The sequence below is a fragment of the Carassius auratus genome, chromosome 4 (assembly GCF_003368295.1).
Source record: "Carassius auratus strain Wakin chromosome 4, ASM336829v1, whole genome shotgun sequence".
NCBI classification, from domain to species: Eukaryota; Metazoa; Chordata; class Actinopteri; order Cypriniformes; family Cyprinidae; genus Carassius; species Carassius auratus.
Window position 1 is genome coordinate 923164 of NC_039246.1, and position 21105 is coordinate 944268.

Here is a 21105-nt window from a genome sequence, read left to right on the forward strand (position 1 = left end):
CACAACCCCTGTTGTGCCACAAGGAGTCATCTCCTCTGAGCATCCAACCCTTAAAAGAGCATTTCCCTGAAAGAGCTTATTTCTCTAAAAGAGCTGCACGGGTGCATCCTTGTAAAGATGACGGATCGTATTATTAAAGATGCTGTTTCACCCATTCATTTTTAGATGTGGTCGTTAAACGGGACCAGGAGATGGTCACGATCGCTGCATCATGTGTATGGGCTTTAGCACGCTGAGGTGGCTTTCGTGGATGATTCCAAATGTTCCCATTTGGGAAGATAACCATCTTGGAGCTGCGGACCAGGCTTAGTCACCTCGAAAGGGGCTGAGCTCCGTTGCCTATACAGTGATCTAGTTCTCATCCTGGTCTTCACATTGGGCCTCCGCTCCCGACTTTCCAACCACAAACCACCCAAACCGGGTCCCTGCATTCTACTATGCTGCCCCACTGTGGTATCTGGGTGTCTGGCTAGCGCTACCTGGCCCATCTCGTTGGCTCCGGCAGACAATTGGTCTCATCTATGCGATTCAGTTCACCCGGCATCTCTCAAGTTCAGTGGCATCTGCTTCAAGACAGTTTTATGGGCATTTACATCTATGCATTTAGCAGACTTTACATTCTGGGAATTTAACCCAAAACCTTTTGTGCTGCTAATGCAATGTTCTACTACTGAGCCACAGTAACACAGATATGATATGGAGATGGGGTTTTCAACCGACTTCATTGTACCCAAGAATGGCAGTGGCTTACGACCAATTTTGGATCTGCATCTTTAACCGGGCGCTTCACCAGCTACCGTTCAGAATGTTGCTGCAGAAATGCATCTTTGGGTGCATCCGTCCCCAAGATAGGTTTGCAGTGATTGACCTGATGGATGCATACTTTCATGTGTTGATGGAGGGCACTCTTGTTCCTCTCAAAGATCAAGGTGTTCACAACCTCAACGGTGATTGAAAATCATTGACATTCTCGATGAATGGCTTATACTAGCACAGTCTCGGGATCAGTTGTGCGAGCACAGGGACCTGGTACTCTGGCACCTCAGGTCTTCAGGTCAACTGGGAAAATAGCAATCTCTCACCGATGCATAGGACCCCTATTCTCGGTATGGATTTTGATCAGTGCTGAACTGCTTGAACTTATTCAAAGGCAGGAGAGCGGTCCCATTTTAACAATTTCAGAGGCTTCTGGAGCATATAGCAGCTGGAGTGGCATTTGAATAATTTTGGTTGCTCCAAATGAGACCGCTTCAGCACTTTGCAATGCGGCACTCTCCATGTCCTAGTCACACTGACCTGCCGGCAAACCTTCACTCCATGGTCAGATCTTGCATTTCTTTGGGCAATTACTTAGCACATCCAAAAACTCAGAACAACTTGATGCTGTAACAGAAACTACGGACTCTCTCTTTTCTAGCATTTTAGATACGGTTGCTCTTTTATGCTTACGGAAGATTAAGGAAAACAGTCTGACACCGTGGTATAATGAGCCAGTCGCATCCTAAAAAGAGCAACCCGGAAAATAGAGCACAGCTGGGGGAAAACAAAATTAGAAGTATTTCATATTGTTAATATGAACAGAAAAGCATTAAAAACTTCTAGATCTGATTATTCTCTTTTAGAAGAAAATAAAATTAACGAAGAATAAAGGACCAACAGGTGTTGGTATTTCCCAACAGCACAGCAGTAATGAGTTTATGAACTACTTTCAAGATCGTTACTATTAGAGATAAAATTGTAACAGTATTTGATCAGACAGTGCACTATAGATCCCCCGAGGAAATGCTCCACTCATTCTATACTATAGGAGAAGAAGAATTGTAAAAACGTAATAAATCATCTAAACCAACAACATGTATGTTAAACCCAATTCCATCTAAGCTCCAAAAGAAGTGCTTCCAGAAATTATAAATCCTTTTCAGACTATTATTAATTTGTCATTGTCATTAGGGTATGTCCCAAAAACCTTCAAACTGGCTGTTATCAAGCCTCTCATCAAAAACACAACTAGACACCAAGAACTAGTTAATTATAAACTGAATCTTCCTTTTCTGTCCAAGATACTAGAAAAGGTAGTATCATTACAATTATATTCCTTCTTAGAGAAAGTTAGGACCATTTCACAGTACTAAGACTGCTCTCCTTAAGAGTTACAAATGACCTGCTATTATTATCTGATCGTGGTTGTATCTGTCTATTAGTGCTATTGAATCTTAGTGCTGCATTCAACACTATTGACCATAACATTCTCTTGAATAGACTAGAAACATTTGCTGGCATTAATGGAAGTGCATTTGCATGGTTCAAATAATACTTATGTGACTACCATCCATTTGTTGCAGCGAATGAAGAGGTATCATATCGATCACAAGTGCAGTATGGAGTAACTCAAGGCTCAGTACTAGGGCCATTACTTTTCACCCTTTACATGTTACCCTCAGAAAGCATGGTGTTAGCTTTCAATGTTATGCTGATGATACTCAGCTCCATATTTCTTCGAGGCCCAGAGAAACATACCAATTTGAAGAATTAATGGAATGCTTAGTCGATATAAAAACCTGGATGAGGAGTAATTAATTACTGCTAAATTAGAAAAAAAACAGTGTTGTTAATAATAGGACTTAAACTCTGCATTTAATAACCTAGAACGCTGTCTAAGACTTTATAGCTGCTCTGTCAATTCTTCATCATCAGTTAGGAACCTAAGTGTGCTATTTGATAGCAATCTTCCAAAATGCCACATTTCCAAAATGCCACATTTTAAAACTGCATTTTTCCATCTCAAAAATATATATAAGTTATGACCTATGCGTTCATTACCTCAATGTTAGATTATTGTAATGCTTTATTGGGTGGTTGTTCTGCACAGTTAATAAACAAACTCCAGGTAGTCCAAAATGCATCAGCTAGAGTTCTTACTAGAACCAGGAAGTATGACCATATTAGCCTGGATTTGTCAACACTGCACAGGCTCCCTATTAAACATAATATATATTTTAATATCTTGCTTATTACTTATAAAGCCCTGAATGTTTTAGCACTTCAGTATTTGAACGAGCTGTTGTTGCACTATTGTCCTCCACGTCCGCTGCCATCTCAAAACTCTGCCAATTTGATAATACCTGGAATATCAAAATCAACTGCGGACAGAAGATCCTTTTCCTATTTAATGCCCAAACTCTGGAATAACCTACCTAACATTTTTCGGGAGGCAGAAACACTGTCAGTTTAAATCTAGATTAAAGACCCACCTCTTTTACCTGGCTTAAACATAACACACTAACACATTTTTCTAATATTCAAATCTTTTAACAGATTTTTAGGCAGCATTAATTAGGAATACCGGAACCGGGAAACCTTGCCATAATACACAATGTACTTGCTACATCTTTAGAACAATTAGGTCACCGTAGAAGCACTGAGAGGCCCCAGTTTAGTGTTGGCTTGCTAACACTGTGTTCTGCCACATCTGGCTGTCAAGGGGATGGAGTAGCTCAACAGGGTCTACAGTATGGGAACTGTGGTGCAGTTTTAGGCCCCGTCCACACAGAGACGGAGCTTACCCCAATCCGATCTTTTTTTTCCTCGTCTTAAGAGATACACTAAAAACAGAGAAGAAGACTTGGACTATGCTCATAAACCTTGCGCGTGGTACACAAACGAACCTGGAACAATACAGTTATTAATCTGTGTTAATGTTAGTTAATAAAAAGGCAATCGTTCAGTGTTTGTTCATGTTTTTGTTGCTGTTACGTGACGTAGAGGTGTCTGACTGGGGGGGGAGACGTGGGCTGATGACGTCATTGTTTCAGAAAATAGACGGATTAGCCGTCCAGATGAAAACCTAAAAAATCCTTTCCCTTACCTTTACCTTTATTCAATTATAAATTTAACAATTGTTTTAACAATTCAATTCCAATAATGCTTTATTTTTATAACAGTAAAAGCTTTTTTTTAGTGTAGTCGCACTGTTATCTTGAGTAATTTTAATAAAAAAAAACATTTCAAAAAATTATAAAAGCATATATACCCCCACCTGATTACTGGTTTCAAGGAATAACGCGATTTTAAAAAAATGTCATGGTTTCAAAACCACAATTTTTTTCCATTATACTGTTCCTGTGGTATGAACTGTTATCCATGTCTCCTCAATGACTGAAAGAGTAGGAGTGTAGAGAGTAACACTGACCCCGTGAGCAGTCAGTCACGTGTGTTGGATGGCCGAACTTAAGGCCCGGGTATACTTCATATTCAGCCTTCCTTTCAGTCTCGTGCATAGCCACGTCTGTACAGATTTCAAAAGTATACTCAACCGCATATGAGCATGTATTGGAAGAAAATCCTCAATATTAATTTGGGAGTTTATATGAATGTGTTTCTGAGGGGAACTGACTGTCTTCTAAAAATTTTACCTGATATAATTTCAGAAAGCTTGTCAGAACATTCTGTTTTTGCTTCAAATCGGGTTATTATTAAATAAAATTATGTGTATGATTATTGTTATATTACTAAATGATATGAAATGATATAAATATGTATACGAATTATATAACTAAAATTAAATAACTGATAATAATTACTAATAATTTTAGTATAAAAAAACGAATTATGTGTCTAGCGAAAAAACAAAACAAAAAAAAACCTTTTTTTTTTAACCAGTCATTTAAAAATAACACATTTCAGAGGTTTAACATCAATACTGTGATAACGTGAAACCATGATATTTTTGCTTAAGGTTATCATACCATCAAAATATCATACTGGCCAGTGCCTAACCCCCACTTTATCATATTAAGTAGCTTGTATGTTTATAAGCTAAACTTTATTCTTGAACAGATGGTGCTGTAATAAACAGTATATTAAAAAGTATTCCTGTTGCTCATAAAAACATTTCTGTGAATTTGACAAATGCATTTAATTCACTTTATCTGTGATAAGAGTATTCAAACCCCACAAGAGCATCACTACCGGGAGCATAAAGTGTCCGACTTGAGTGCCAGGCTAGTATAGTTCATCTTGAACAAGCCTATTAACTGTGTTTGCAACTTGAAGCAGCACTGCATAGTCCAATCAGTGTATGACATCAAAGTACCGAAATCAAAATACAGAAATTGTGAACTGAACTGTGATAGGATATGAAAATATAATAATTTTTTATACAAACACCATACCTGAGACCAGTCCTTGAATCTCCACTGTTAGACATCATTGATCGATCCATAGACCTGTCATTTTTCACAGACACACAGCTGGACTCTGCTTCTGATCTCTTCTGCTGAACTGGACTAAAACAGAGAGATACTAAATTTCAACATTTAACAACTCATCCACATTTATCCCTATCAAATTCACTTTAAATATAGAACTTTATAATCTCTCGCATACTGTTTATACAAATAATATATTAGTTAATATAAATATCATGCTATAAGCATATTTTTTATACAAACTCAATACCTGAGGCCAGTCCTTGAATCACGACTGCTAAATATTGGTTGATCGATAGACTTTTCACTCCTCAGACACATAGCTGGACTCTGCTGATCTTTTCTGATAAATTGTTCTAAACAGAACAGATTTAAACCTTTACGATGACAATCATCTTAATATGAAATCTTCAATAAGTATTTTTAATGCAAAGCTTATATGGGGCTTTATGGTGTTATTGTTTTCTAATAAATATTAAAAAGTCATCTAATCTATAACATAGTCAGTTATTTAATGTGTAACTCAAACCTGCATCCTGGAAAGAAATCTTCATCTCCAGATGTTTCAGTTTCATCCATAATGGATCTGATCAGTTTGATCTTCACTGGCTCCAGATAAAGACACAATCACAAAAACTAAGCAAATCAGTCGACATTGTCCGCTTTATCTCTGAAGTTATTTTATGTGAATGTGAAGGAAACTTTATTCATCAGTCACATCAGTTAATAACTAGAAAAATAACAGTAAACTGAAAAACTATGCTATAAACCAGTGTGTTTATGCTTACAATAATTAATTTTATTAAATAAATTGCAGTTTATCATATCAAGCAGTAAAACGTACTGTTTTTGTACAACTAAATAACTGGAAACAAATGATACCAAAAATCTTGCAAGTTTTACATTAAAAATAATAAGGTGCATATTTCAGCTGAAATAGAAAGCGAGCAGCCTTCACTCAAATGAATAACGTTTGTCACATGTTAACACAAAGGATGTTTGGAGTTCTGAACAATAGCAGTCAGCACGAAACACACAACAAACTTTGTTCAGTTGTTTTTTGGTGAAAAATATCATACATACCGATTTACAATTCCATCAAGTAGGTACAAACAAATTCTCGTCTAAGCATATATAAATGTATTAAGATTTAACCTGTTAACTGTCACCCGTCTGCTCTGTGGGATGCCTACATTTACTTCACTATATTACAATTAAATCTAATCTAATCTTGACAATCTATATATCGTTGGAAAGGTCGAAGACTCCCAAATATATATTTTATCAATGTTTTTTGTTAAAAATTACATAGGAAAAGTAATAGATTAATTTATGACAAGAGTGCACCCTCAAAAATCTACATTATAACCGGAATTTTGACCTTTGTTAAAAAAACAAGATGACTTCGTTGTCTTTTTCTCTATCACATTTTAGAAATCATGAGAAATTATATATCAACTGAAAACTTAAAATCTCAAAATTCATCCTTTAAAACTCATTTTTAAATCAGACATTGCATTACCATGTAAATGGTACATCAATATCATGTTACAAAATGTTTTCATTCATGAATAATAAAAATTTAAGTTTGGATCGTGCACTACAAAGTCAATGTACAAAAATATGAGTGACAGTTAAGGGGTTAAAACACTTTGGCTTGTAAGTCAATTCTGTCTGTTTAAAATGGCGACATCAAATCTGTACATTTACTTTCACTTTGATGAGAGCGGCACGTTATAGGTTGCCAGATCTCTGAAAAATGTTCCAAGTCCCAGATAGCAATCTTTCATCATGGAGATGTCTATATGATGTGCGTGATTATGAAAGACATATTTTTAAGATGTTTATTAATCTGGAATACATAGCATAATAATTAAAATTTATGAAGTTCAAAGGAATTACATTTTAAAGTCAATCAAATTGTTTTTAAACGTTATTTCAACTCATTATTTTAAATCTGGTCTAGGTCTAAGTTGACATGACTGAACAGTATTAGGGTGTACTCACACTAGGCACAACTGACTTAACCTGAGCCCGAGAGCAATTTTCCCCTGCTGGCCTGCACTCATATTGCACTTTCTTGGATAAAGTTAGTTTTACATTGGCACCCTCAGATTTCCGCGTTCTTTTACTTTGTTAATCTAATTTAAAAAGGCTAAGTGTTTTGCTTGCTTTAGTGTTTTTGCATTATATGAGTGGCTTTGGAATATAAATCGCAGAATGTTTCAGATTTTTTTAAAAGTTACTTCTATTTGTGAAAATATCAGGAGATTTATAAAGAATGGTTCCCTGCATTAATACAGCCAAGCACGTGATTACAGTACTAAGCCGCTGCAATGGAGCAGCTCTAATGCTATTAAAGCTGCGATAGGTAAATTTTGACGCTCTAGCGGTTAATAAACAGAACTGCTTGCGTCTTGCAGAAGAACATTGTAGCCGGAACTACTTCTCTCTGTTTATGAAGAATCACAAAGGTACTGGGTTACTCCGCCGCGGTACCCCCGAAGCAATCTAAAATAGTCTGAATATAAACACTTATTATAGGTGCACCCTAGTGATTCAGGACAAGCTAAAAACACGGTTTGGAAAATGGATTCATGGTGTACTCGCTTATTATATACATTTTTCTACATTTTGAACACAAACAAAGTTACGGACCGCAGCTCTGATTGGTTGTTTCTTAACGGGAGCTATGTATTTCTGCAAATGGCAATAGGACACTGGGAGGAGCCAGAGGAGCTTGATTTTTTTTTCACAGATTATCTGTCTCATATTCTACTGTCAGGACATAATGACAGGTTTAACAAATATGTAAAAAATATATTTTTACAAAAGTTACCTACTGCAGGTTTAAATTAAAAATGATTCACCATAGAGCAATAAATAAATAAATATATAAATAACAAAGAAGGTAAAAAAAAAAATTATAAAATAAATTTTTATGGGTATAAATAAGTGTGAAATTTCAATATTTTATTCAGAATACAAAATAGATGACATATCAAATGTTTAAACTGAGAAAATGTATAATGTTAAGTGAAAAATAAGTTGATTTTAAATTTCATGGCATCAACACATCTTGAAAAAGTTGGGACAAGGCCATGTTTAGCACTGTGTGGCATCTCCTCTTCTTTTTATAACAGTATGCAAACGTCTGGGGACTGAGGAGACAAGTTGATCAAGTTTAGGAATAGGAATGTTGTCCCATTTTTGTCTAATACAGGCTTCTAGTTGCTCAACTGTCTTAGGTCTTCTTTGTCGTATCTTCCTCTTTATGATGTGCCAAATGTTTTCTATGGGTGAAAGATCTGGGGTCTCATTTATAAAACTCTACGTAGATTTCTTCCTAAAATTTTATATAGGCACAGAAGCTAGATTTTGGGTACGCCCAAAAGTTTTAAGATTTTTGAGCCCGTAAGTCACGACTTTGTAGCATTTCAGGCAAGTCACGCCAAACTTCCTGAGTGCAAGGAATTGTAGCTAGATTATACAATTTATTGGAGCGTTATATTGTCCTAAACTCTATTTCTCACCGTGTACCACTTACATAAACACTGCATCCATAGACAATATTAGCCGTAGGTGCTGCCATAGTTGTTTCACGGGTCATGTGATGTCAGAGCTCGGAACTGGTGTACATCGATCTAGTACGAATTCACGGGTGGGAATCACAGGTTTGACTGCTGTTCTGGTGCACTTTTATGGGTAGAAGTGTGGGTTATGGGTTTCCTAGAATGCGGCTTAAGAGTGCTTTGAATTATGAAGTGATGTTTTATTTAATTCTAACCGGTAGCCAAACTTGAGTAATGTAAAAAAATACTTTTTACCTACCTTTTACTTGGAATCAATTTATTTTTAATCTTTGATTTAAACACACATGAGATAATTAATAAATTATTACTTGACTAAACATTCTAAAATAGTGATAATCAGCAATCTTCAGAATATCTTCTTTTATGTTCAACATCAGAAAGCAACTCATACAGGTTTGGAATGACATGAGGATGAGTAAATAACGGAATTTTTATTTTTGGGTGAGCTATCCCTTTAAGGGAACTAAACATAGGCCGGGGTGGTTGAAAATGGCCAACATAATGAAGTGTCTACTCACTCAATAATTACAAAATGAAAGAGAAGCATCGGACTTAATCATCATCAAAGCAAATTGCTGTGACATTTATTAGGATCACCAACATAGCAGAAACCAAAAAACTGTTTTCCGTTAAAGTAAGCCCATAAGAAAAGTAAAACAGAGCTTAACATTTCAATCGTTAAAAGCGTTGTCCGCAGTGTTGTGGGGCGGGAGAAACTGGCAAAATTTGTCCAGTCGTTTTCGTGTAGGCTATTTCAAAAATAGCTCCTAGCACATAATTGCTTGAGCACATGATTGGTTGAGTTGCATTTGAAGCGGTCTTAAATGACTCTACAAACATACACCTTTGTTTACTTCTGTGTGTTGGAACCACAACAATCACTGTCAATCAATCAATATGCAATCAATATGCTCTTAAGTTCAAAACTCTTGAGGCCACCAGCTGATGGAATGAGCAGGCCTTGCTGACCCCCTACAGTCAGGGATTGGATCCTTGAGTGCGGTTGCTGCATCTCACTGCAAAGCTCTCCAAAGTTTGGTGCAATGGAAGACAGTTTAAGCCTCAATTCCTTCTCAACAGCATCCAGTCTTTGCCGATGTTTAGTTTTAACTGCTGCCGTAGCAGAGAAACCAGCCTCACAGAGATAAGTTGTGGCGAAGGGCATCAAAACTCTCAAGGCTTGCTTTGCCAAGACTGTATATGATGTCAGTGACTCGGTCCAAAAATCCACAAGTGGCTTTCGTTTGAACTGTAACTGCAGTGCTCCATCAGATGACAGCTCGATCAGCTGCTCCTGCTCGTGAAATGACAGCTGCGGGACGGGCAGGGAAACTTCAAATGGATTGCGAATCCAAGCGTGAGATGTGTCCATAGGTAGGAAGTGTTTCCTTAGATGTTCGGCGAGTTTGTCAAGGTGTTCAATTATGAGACTTTTTACATGCTCACCCAGGTCCACGTCATTTTCCCCCAAGAACTCGTGAAGCGTAGGGAAACACATGACTGTGTTCCCACTCACACAACTTGCCCAGAACTGTAGCTTCTTTATCATGGCCTCAATCCTGTCTTGTGTATTGAACACAGTTACATTGACTCCCTGCAGACTTAGATTGAGTTCATTCAGAGCTGAGAAGATGTCCGCTAGATAGGCGAGCCTTTTGAGAAAATCTTCGTCATGCATACTGGAGGTCAAGTTAAACGGATTCTCCTCTGCTTCACTGCTTCAATTCATTCTGGAGTTCAAAGAGCCTGGTCAACAATTTGCCGCGGGACAGCAAACACACCTCTGTGTGCAGCAGCAGTGATTTGTGTTCGCTGCCAATCTCATTACATAACAGTGTGAATATTCGTGAATTTAGCGGATGTGCTTATTGTATTGACCATATTGTATTGCTGAATGCCTACAATTTTTGGGAAATCCTAAATTAAAAGATTTCTTTAGATCGCTCTGGGGATCTTGGTGTCAGTATTCATATATCGGTCAAAATATAAAAATTATAAAACAAAAAGTAGAGACTCCAAAATGGTACAGCATAGATTATAAACAAGAATATGAGTGTTTCCATAAACCAAAAGGAACACAAGATGTGGGCAAATTCAAAAGTAAATGTGCTATTATTTGGCATATAGACAAGTTCCTTCTAGAGCTCCAGAACTTTTAACACTTGGAACAATTAAAAGAAGGAGGATAGCACCGGAAGAATGTGTAAATCAAACTATAGAATTACCTTCAATAGAAATTTATGAAGACCAATCATTAATAACAGCAGATTTCTTTAGGATCTGTGGAAGGGAGATATTATTGCCTTCTTTACCAGTTGGATGGAAAGGTATGTGTGTAAGTGTACGATTACTTCAAGATCAACTATTGAAGATCAACTATTATAATCTTGTGATATTCAATGCGTTACGTCACGATTGGTAAACCGTGGCCTCTGGTTTTGCACTATGTGGGTAGAGTGTGTGTTGTGTCAGCACTGATGGTTTCATGTGGGTGTCTCCATTAATTGTGGTTGTGATACATGTATACCCCGGAGTAGCTCTAAATCTACTCCCCAACTCCCTATTAACAAAGAAAAGAGAAACAAGTTAATACAAATTATAAAAACCCACAAACACAAGTGCTCTGTCCTGCTATTACAAGTTCCAAAAAATGGAACACAAGTTAGATTTACTAACACACAGAAATAGTTTAAAACTATTCTCAAATATTTCAATCATAAATCAAGTCAGAAAACCAAAACAAACACAGGGTACAAACCAAACCTAAAACAGGAACAGAGAGACCAAACTGATACACGACTGAGCTTTTTAAAGAGCCCAGCCAGCTGCAGCCACTGATGAGTGGGCGGAGTTCCAAGTCCCAATCAGCTGTTGAACCACCAATCAGCTGCCGGAACAATCACAGACGTCATCTTACCTGGTAAAAAAAAACAAAAACAAATACACAAACCACAAAATACCAGAACAAAATGACTATAAAACGAACCCAGAACTCTGGGGACGTAACACCTGGTAAATTTACACAAAATAACTTTTTCTGACGTACATCGACTAACTGAACAACATTCCGTCACAGCCCGCTCCAAAGTGGACCAGGGATACAGTTTCTTTTTCGAAAACTTCATCTACGATTACGAAGCTAACTTTAGCTTACATAACATTACATTAGTAACGCTAGGTTGGCTTATCCTAACGTCAGTTTGGCATCAGCTCAGATGTTCGTATGGTTTTAAGGTGTTTAACCTATGTCAAACACAACTAAAGTAAGATTATTCACATTTAAATGAGGCTGAGTCAATACTACAGAGTCTGGGAAGTCATCACAATCCGTTCCCCCTTGGACACGGTTTATGAATTTGTGCGTAGCTGCTACAGATTGCAAAAACAGAAGGCACGGTTTACAAAATCTGAGAGCGCAGATTATAAACTCGTGGGAATGGTTTATTCATCCGTGGGCACGATCATTTGTTAAACCAAGGGAACAGTGAGAATTCGTGAGCACAGTTTATAAACAGTGTACGGATTGCAGAACTGTCTTCACGGATTGTTTTTTTTCTCTGACAGGTGACTTCCTGGGCTCCGTACTATTCACCCATTTCATTTGTATTCTGATTGGAATAAAGAACAAACCACAGTATATGCATTATAGTTTTTTTTTCTACCAGTGTCCAACATCATTGGCAGGGTGGTGATTGTCAGGTCTAGGTGTTACAGGTCGATGAGGAAGTGAGAACAGCCCCATTACTTTAAGTTTTTTTTTTTAGGGAGCTAAGGCATATTGGCAAGAAGTTTAACCCCTTCCACTGTTGTCTGTTTACATTAAGTCAGTCAACAGCCATGTGACACTACAGCAGCCATTGCTACACCTTTGTGACATACGTACGGAATGCAAATATCAATATCATGATAATGTGACTTTGCATTTAAATTCTTTAATATCCTGTTTGTTGGATCCAACATGTAACAGTATTGTTCAAAATAATAGCAGTACAATGTGACTAACCAGAATAATCAAGGTTTTTAGTATATTTTTTATTGCTACGTGGCAAACAAGTTACCAGTAGGTTCAGTAGATTGTCAGAAAACAAATGAGACCCAGCATTCATGATATGCACGCTCTTAAGGCTGTGCAATTGGGCAATTAGTTGAAAGGGGTGTGTTCAAAAAAATAGCAGTGTCTACCTTTGACTGTACAAACTCAAAACTATTTTGTACAAACATTTTTTTTTTCTGGGATTTAGCAATCCTGTGAATCACTAAACTAATATTTAGTTGTATGACCACAGTTTTTAAAACTGCTTGACATCTGTGTGGCATGGAGTCAACCAACTTGTGGCACCTCTCAGCTGTTATTCCACTCCATGATTCTTTAACAACATTCCACAATTCATTCACATTTCTTGGTTTTGCTTCAGAAACAGCATTTTTGATATCACCCCACAAGTTCTCAATTGGATTAAGGTCTGGAGATTGGTCTGGCCACTCCATAACATTAATTTTGTTGGTTTGGAACCAAGACTTTGCCCGTTTACTAGTGTGTTTTGGGTCATTGTCTTGTTGAAACAACCATTTCAAGGGCATGTCCTCTTCAGCATAGGGCAACATGACCTCTTCAAGTATTTTAACATATGCAAACTGATCCATGATCCCTGGTATGCGATAAATAGGCCCAACACCATAGTAGGAGAAACATGCCCATATCATGATGCTTGCACCTCCATGCTTCACTGTCTTCACTGTGTACTGTGGCTTGAATTCAGAGTTTGGGGGTCGTCTCACAAACTGCCTGTGGCCCTTGGACCCAAAAAGAACAATTTTACTCTCATCAGTCCACAAAATGTTCCTCCATTTCTCTTTAGGCCAGTTGATGTGTTCTTTGGCAAATTGTAACCTCTTCTGCACATGCCTTTTTTTTAACAGAGGGACTTTGCGGGGGATTCTTGAAAATAGATTAGCTTCACACAGACGTCTTCTAACTGTCACAGTACTTACAGGTAACTCCAGACTGTCTTTGATCATCCTGGAGGTGATCATTGGCTGAGCCTTTGCCATTCTGGTTATTCTTCTATCCATTTTGATGGTTGTCTTCCGTTTTCTTCCACGTCTCTCTGGTTTTGCTCTCCATTTTAAGGCATTGGAGATCATTTTAGCTGAACAGCCTATCATTTTTTGCACCTCTTTATAGGTTTTCCCCTCTCTAATCAACTTTTTAATCAAAGTACGCTGTTCTTCTGAACAATGTCTTGAGCGACCCATTTTCCTCAGCTTTCAAATGCATGTTCAACAAGTGTTGGCTTCATCCTTAAATAGGGGCCACCTGATTCACACCTGTTTCTTCACAAAATTGATGACCTCAGTGATTGAATGCAACACTGCTATTTTTTTGAACACACCCCTTTCAACTAATTCAACTAATTGCCCAATTGCACAGCCTTAAGAGCGTGCATATCATGAATGCTGGGTCTCATTTGTTTTCTGAGAATCTACTGAACCTACTGGTAACTTGTTTGCCACGTAGCAATAAAAAAATATACGAAAAACCTTGATTATTCTGGTTAGTCACATTGTACTGCTATTATTTTGAACAATACTGTAAATGGTGTAAGGGGTTAACCACTCTACTGTGATTGCAGATTCCATAGGATTTTTGGTTAATTGAAATGCTCTTCCTTAAACTTAAACTAAAATGAAAATCTTTTTGCAAATGATATAGAAATTTATCAACTAAAATTATTAGTGTTGTGTCTTTAATGTAGATTGTTTTCCAAACTGATGCAGCCGAACTTTAAGAAACCTCATGCAGCTGTACAGCAGGCAAGGTTCTGTGCAACCATCTAGTGGCATTGTTGTTCCAGAGTGCCCATTACAGCATGTTGCAGGTGAGGGCTGTGGTCTGGGATGATGTTTACATGGGCAGGCTGATTGGAGTGACACTGATGTTAACAATCAAAGGTAGACCTCTATATACAAGCACATCCTCAATCCCGGGTTGCTGTTCTGTCTCTTGTTCTGCAGTTGAGAGCTGTACCACCACCTGTGGCCTGCACAAGCTCTCTGCAAACATGGCATCAACCAAGGGCAAAGGTAAGATTGTAGCCGCGCATTGCTGCACCACATTGAAGCAGTTTGTCCCAAATGTTACACCTGGGACACACTTTTCATGGAGCGAAGCGCGGCAGCTGAAAAAGACTGGTAGTCTTAAGCGGTGCAGCGTTGAGGGGCTGCGCAGCTGTACGTCTGGCTACATTGGGGGTGAATTGGAAGCGTTGCCACTTCGTGTGGCTACCGCAAGCAGTGTGTTTACACCATCACAAGCAAGATACTATTACAATCATGGCTATTTGTTCCCAGGGGATCCATGCAGAGCCGGTTCAGGACTTGGTTGTTAGGAGACCAAAGCCATCTGCCAGGAGTGTATGCAAATCAACACTCTATCAAGCATACACAGGTAATGTTGCTACTGTAACTAATATCATAGTGTTGGCTGTCATATAATACATAATTGTATCTTGCCACTTTTATACACTTAGATTATAAAGTACATATAACACTGCAGTGAGCAATTCTCCCGAAATACTCTTGACATCAGAATTTTTTTCTCTACGCAGACTGTAAACACAAACCTGTGATAAATGCTGATGGCGTTCACATGCGCATCAAGAATTCATATAGTTATGTGCTTTGAATATATGTGCGCAGGTTTGTAATTCCCTACAGACCAAGCCTAAACAAAGTACAAGCAGCAAGAGATGTGTAGATAATTTTAACTCTTACTGTTTTTCATTTTACGTTTCAGGATCCCTCCCTGACCCACAAGTCTTGTCTCTTGGGAAAGGACTGAAAAACCTCAGGCCACAACCACTAATATCCTCAGTGCTGCATGGCTTGTCTCAACTCTCTATGGTCGACTCCAGGTTCGGACCTGTGCCACGAGGGTCACCCCTGTTCATCAGTGTCCTCCTGTGGTCAAACAAGGAAATTATGTCCAATACCCAGATACACCAACATTCCCTAAACTGCCGTTAGAGGGCTCAACATTTTCCACTACTTTTCCAAACTTTGACCCAAACTCCCAAAAAATTCTCCATTTGGACAGCTTAACTCCTTACCAGTCACCCCCCATGTTTGGCATGGAGACAGAAATGACATACCCAAAATAAAGTTTCTGCTCATGATTCTTTCTGACTAGATACATAATCAACATTTGTTCACAAAGCTGACACTTCAAAGTTTACGGTTCAGGAATCAGAATCACTCAGACTGTTAGGCCGGCGATACACTGAATGCATAGCGCAAGCGTCTCAGCTGCGTGGCGCGTCTGTTTTTAATTCGGCTCCCATGTTAACAGGTTAGAGCATGCAGACTGCCTGCGTGAGACGCGCGTCTCAGGAAACCGCGTGCATGCTAGAAATAGAACCGACGCCTATTTTTCACGTGACACGCGCGTGTTAGAAGCGTTTCCAGGCAAAATATACTAGGAAAATATGTTTAAATGTCATTTTGTACACAAATACATATTAATTCATGACATTTAGATATTTGAAAGTCTATAGGTTGGCATAAAATCAGATATAAATGTAATTTAAAAAATAAAATAAATTATAATAGATTTTCAAATATTGCATCTGTCAAACATACTCTATTTTGCCATCAATACTGTTGACGGTGCCCTATCAGTAGGTGTGTAAAAAAAAAAAGTTTATATTGTTGTCATGAAGACAAGAGCCTGGTTTTTCGGGGGCCTCCCTCTATGTGACCTACAGCAGCAGCAGCGCGCCAACACCGCGTGCAGGCACACTTCTGGTGTGTAAAGACACAGAAAACGCGAAGCAGCCACCACGCTTCTGGCACGCAGCAGAGACGCTACGCAGCCAGTGTGTCACCGGCCTTATGATAATAGAGATATATAAGCTCAAACATAAAAACAAAAATAAAATATGAAAAACATATTTTTTAAATGTATTTAAAAAATTGTTGATGTAGGAAATGAGTTTAAAAACACAGTGTAGCTAAAGCCACAAGTCTTCCAAACCTTCATAAAAAATGTCATAATCGAATCTGTAAAACTGTTTTTAAAAAACAATTTATGAATTATTTTCTAAGGCCATGTTATGTGTGTTTTTAGAGAAGGCTAATCAGACTGATTTATGGCACTTGTCATCTCTGTAAGATCTCACATTTAAACTCTCCTGTGTTCTCTGTATGTGTGTTGGCTTTGAATACTGCCCGTTTTCATGGTTCTATTGTTCTCACCAAACGAGTCTTTCACACCTCCGCCAGGTACGACACATTATCCGCATTATTCTTTTATCATTATTATTTTTTTTTCTTTTTCGAAAGTCTTACTATAAAAATAAAACAAAACATTTTCTTACGACCTTACGTGAATTATTGTGACAGAAATGCATTATGAAGAAGAAATGCACCTGCTATTAGTAGCATTAGAGTTAAAGTTAGGATCAAGCTACATCAGACAATTTATAAAATTATTAGTACACTTTAACTCAAAACTCACTTTAAACCCCGATCGAGTGTGATGCACGAGATGGCAGCTGAGAGAGAGGAGCAGAAACGTGAGATGTCTGAGTGCCCATTATGGTAAGCCTTACGCAAGTCTAGAGTGACAGCTATTAAGTTCTATGAGGTTAGCCATGTGAAAGGGCTAGGGTTAGGGTTAGAGAGAGAGAGAGCCCTTTTTTGGGTGATTTCTGTCAAACTGAGTGCTCTAATAGACTTCCATTCAAAGATCTTTTTTTTTTCAAACTGCATGCACTGCAATGCAATCTCAATGAGTTCAGGGAGGGCTAGCCCTAACGTGCTTTCGTTATCGTGCATAACCTTAACTTTTGTAACAACTGTTGTGAACAGTGACATCAAATAATATTTAAAAACTATTTTTAATTTCAACAACAAGAAAAAAATGAATAATTACTTTAATATCTTTATCAAATTTAAAATAAAAACACAAAGAGACGGGGACAGCTATGCTTTTGTCAGCTGAACTTGATCGACATCACGGCGAACATTACCTCAGCGCCATTAAGTGAAATACCATTAATTTGTCGTAGTAATAAGTATAAATTAGCAATTAAATAATTAGGACAATCAAGACGAAATTTAAACATCAAACAAGTATCTACAAAGGGCAGGAAGTTGTATAAACTAGGATTTTCGAGGACTTGGTCTGAGCGGAGAAATTTTTAAAATATTCACAAATCCTTTTTCCTTGAGTCTGAAGTCTCAAAAATGCTTGAGTGCCCATTTTTGAAATAAAGTATGGAGTTATTTATTTTATTTTGTTATATATTCAATAACACAAGTTATTCCTCTACACTGGCAGCTTTATTCATGATTTATCTCTTATATTTCACAGCTTAACTTAAATCAAACAGAATCACCAGCATAATAACCATATTTCATCAATGAACATGCATATTTCTTACGAAAATTAGCCATGGAATTGCCCACGAGTTTCTTTCTTATGATACTTTAAAGAATCCTGGTAATCAAACAGTTTCTGGACCCCATTGACTTCCATAGCTTCCTCCATATTATGGAAGTCAACGAGGACCAACAACTGTTGGAAGTTCTTGTTTCTTTTTCCTTCTGTGATTCTGCTTGTAATAAAAGCCACAAGACCATGTAGTGCATGATATAAATCAGAAAGGCTGAGGGAACCATGCACGTTTTTCAACTTAAAACAAAATTTTAGACTAGCGAAAGGGGACAAGAGAAGTATCGAAGTCCTTGGAAACAATTGTATTATTCCCCATGAAAAGTGCAAATGCGCGAGTACCAAAATTACACTTAATTAACAAAATGTGTCTTCAAGCTGCAGACAGTAAGCACAATAACATCAAAGATCATAAAAATTTCCTATTTTTGGACTTTTTGTCCAAAATGTCCAGGAATCGGCCTTTGCTTACCACAGTCTCCATTCATTGTATGTATTTTGTATTAATTTAACTGTCGCCCGTCCCTTCTGTGAGACGCCTAAATTTATGACAAGAGTGCACCCTCAAAAATCTAAATTATAACTGGAGTTTTGACCTTTGTTTAAAAAGAAAGACTTCTTTGTTGTCTTTTTCTCTACCACATATTAGAAATCATCAGAAATTATATATTGACTGAAAACTTAAAATCCCAAAATTCATCTTTTAAAACCCATTTTTAAATCAGACATTGCATTACCATGTTTACAAATTACATATTTCTGAAACGCTTGTATTGAAACATTTTGCATTCTACCTATGATAAAACTGCACTAGATGTTAAGTTTTGTGAAGGACGGTCAATGAAAGCATTTTTAGCTGTTTATGATCACTCTGCATAATGGAGACTGTAAAATATGTATTTTAGGTATGGAAATGTCAAAGCCGTTATGAAAAATGCAGACATCGAGAATGACATTTGCATTTACAAATAGGCTAGGCTACACAACAGATTTATCCACTTCAAGGTCCCCAGAACGTCCTCTATATAGGGCTCTTATGAACATCCACCAAACGTGTAGCATGTATCCTCCACACATTCAGTGGCCATTCGGCATGTTTGGGGGACTTTCGCTTTAAGTCCTCAAATGGCATTTTATTTTACTTAATGAAGACATTTAGTAAATTAAATTAATAGGTTAGAAAAGAGTTGAGTGGAAGCTTTTCCGTATTAATGCAGACTTTTGCTGTGGTTTCATTGCAAGAAAACATTTTAGACATATTTTTTGTAACATGAATATGTTTGTTTCGTTGTTTTAGATTAGAAACCAACGGGAAGAGCTACCATCGGGATAACGCACAGACACAGCTGCTTTGCTCGACTTTCCACCCATATCAGGATTCTGGACTGGTCTGTTTTACCCCTGCTTCTGTTCCCGTTTGTCCTTATTTGGTCATGTTCCTGATAAGTTTGATTATTAATTGATTCCCCGCACCTGTCTATCCCTCATCATGTCTAATATATAATTTGTAGTCAGTCGCATGTTGCCAGTAGCATGTATTAGAGAGAGAAATTTTAATGAATGCACTAAGAGAAAATGGAGAGCAAAATTTCAGTAATATTCTTTTAAAAATTTTTGCAGTTTTCAAGGGTTGGAATCTGCTTCTGTAGTGTTTAGGATCAACAAGACTAATACATGGAATTTTGAGAAATATAGTTTTTATTTGTTTAGAGGTTAAAAGGTTTACTTTTTTTTTTTTTTTTTTTTTTTGATCTTTTGTGTGTGTGTGTGTAGTGATTTAGATTCTTAGTCCACATTCCAGATAAGTGAGTGGCAGGTGAAAGCTGTTTGCCAATGATCAATAGAAAACGAAAGCATTTTTCATTCAACAATGTTATTTCAAAATTGCAGCCACATGCTTCAGTCGATCCTGGCACAATTTACATGCACAGATTTGGCATGACGTAAATAATCGACAGACTCAAAAGTTATTTGAATTTCTGATTTTAATGACTTCTCATAAATCTACTTTTTTCTTCTTTTTTTTTTAATGAATGAATGAATGAATGAATGAATGAATAATTAATTAATTCACCGACAAACAAGTCACAAACAATGCAATCGACACAAATGTTATTTGAAGCGCAGTAACTTTCAAAAGGGGATTTGCTCTATTTAGATCGCTGCCATAGTCATCAATGTATGTATACTTGACTTTAGAAACTTTACCCCAGTATTTCTGGGATATGAATGACTGAAATAATACAATTTAGTAGTAGAAAAGACTGTTTGTGAAGATGTTTCTTAACCAAACATGGTAACTACTCTCTCAGTGAATGATCCTGTAAGCCTTTGGCAAAAGTTTTTAATAGACTCTGGAATCGTTGTCATTTAGAAATGAGATCGTATGGGTGTCTGAATCGAGATCATTATCTTTTTAACAATTAATCCTGTGGCTCTATTTTGTAGCATTGATCTTTTAGCTGTAATTCTGTTTATTTTTGCTTAAATATACATTCATGTATATAAATTTTCTTGCAAGTCCATTAGTTCTCTTCACATATTAGTACCCTTTTTTTTTTTTTTTTTTTTTTTTTTTTTTTAAGACCGGAAAAAGCACGCTGAGCTTAAAATCTCTTTTCCAGGAGTGTCCTGGCCAAGATGGCAACATATAGTTTGCATCTACAAATAAACAACAGTTACAACATCCAATACAAAACCAACATGTAAGTGGTTAAAAGCAATTAAACTGTGAAGTTGCTCTCTAGATTATGTAGTGAATACTTTAAAATGATTATAACACGCCAAGTTTCGTAACTTCATCTCCTTTTAGAGAAGATTCCAGTCTGAGGCTGTGGCATATTAAAAGAGG

At 37.3% G+C, this 21105-nt stretch overlaps 1 protein-coding gene and 1 long non-coding RNA gene across 2 annotated transcripts in view; one reads left to right on the forward strand and one right to left on the reverse strand.

Annotated features, from left to right (window-relative positions):
• LOC113065758 (NACHT, LRR and PYD domains-containing protein 3-like) overlaps positions 1-6361 on the reverse strand; it is a 151625-nt gene extending 145264 nt beyond the window's left edge. The window contains exons 1-4 of the mRNA XM_026237265.1: positions 6291-6361; positions 5737-5816; positions 5458-5563; positions 5172-5285 (exon numbers count right to left, since the gene is read on the reverse strand). Coding sequence (XP_026093050.1) covers positions 5172-5285; positions 5458-5563; positions 5737-5782 — 266 coding nt within the window. The 5' untranslated portion in view covers positions 5783-5816; positions 6291-6361. The remainder of the gene's footprint in view (positions 1-5171; positions 5286-5457; positions 5564-5736; positions 5817-6290) is intronic.
• Positions 6362-15151: 8790 nt separating this feature from the next.
• LOC113067609 (uncharacterized) lies at positions 15152-16083 on the forward strand. Its single transcript, XR_003279415.1, has 3 exons — positions 15152-15248; positions 15409-15499; positions 15597-16083. It is a non-coding gene; the product is annotated as an uncharacterized LOC113067609 (long non-coding RNA).
• The last annotated feature ends 5022 nt before the right edge of the window (positions 16084-21105 follow it).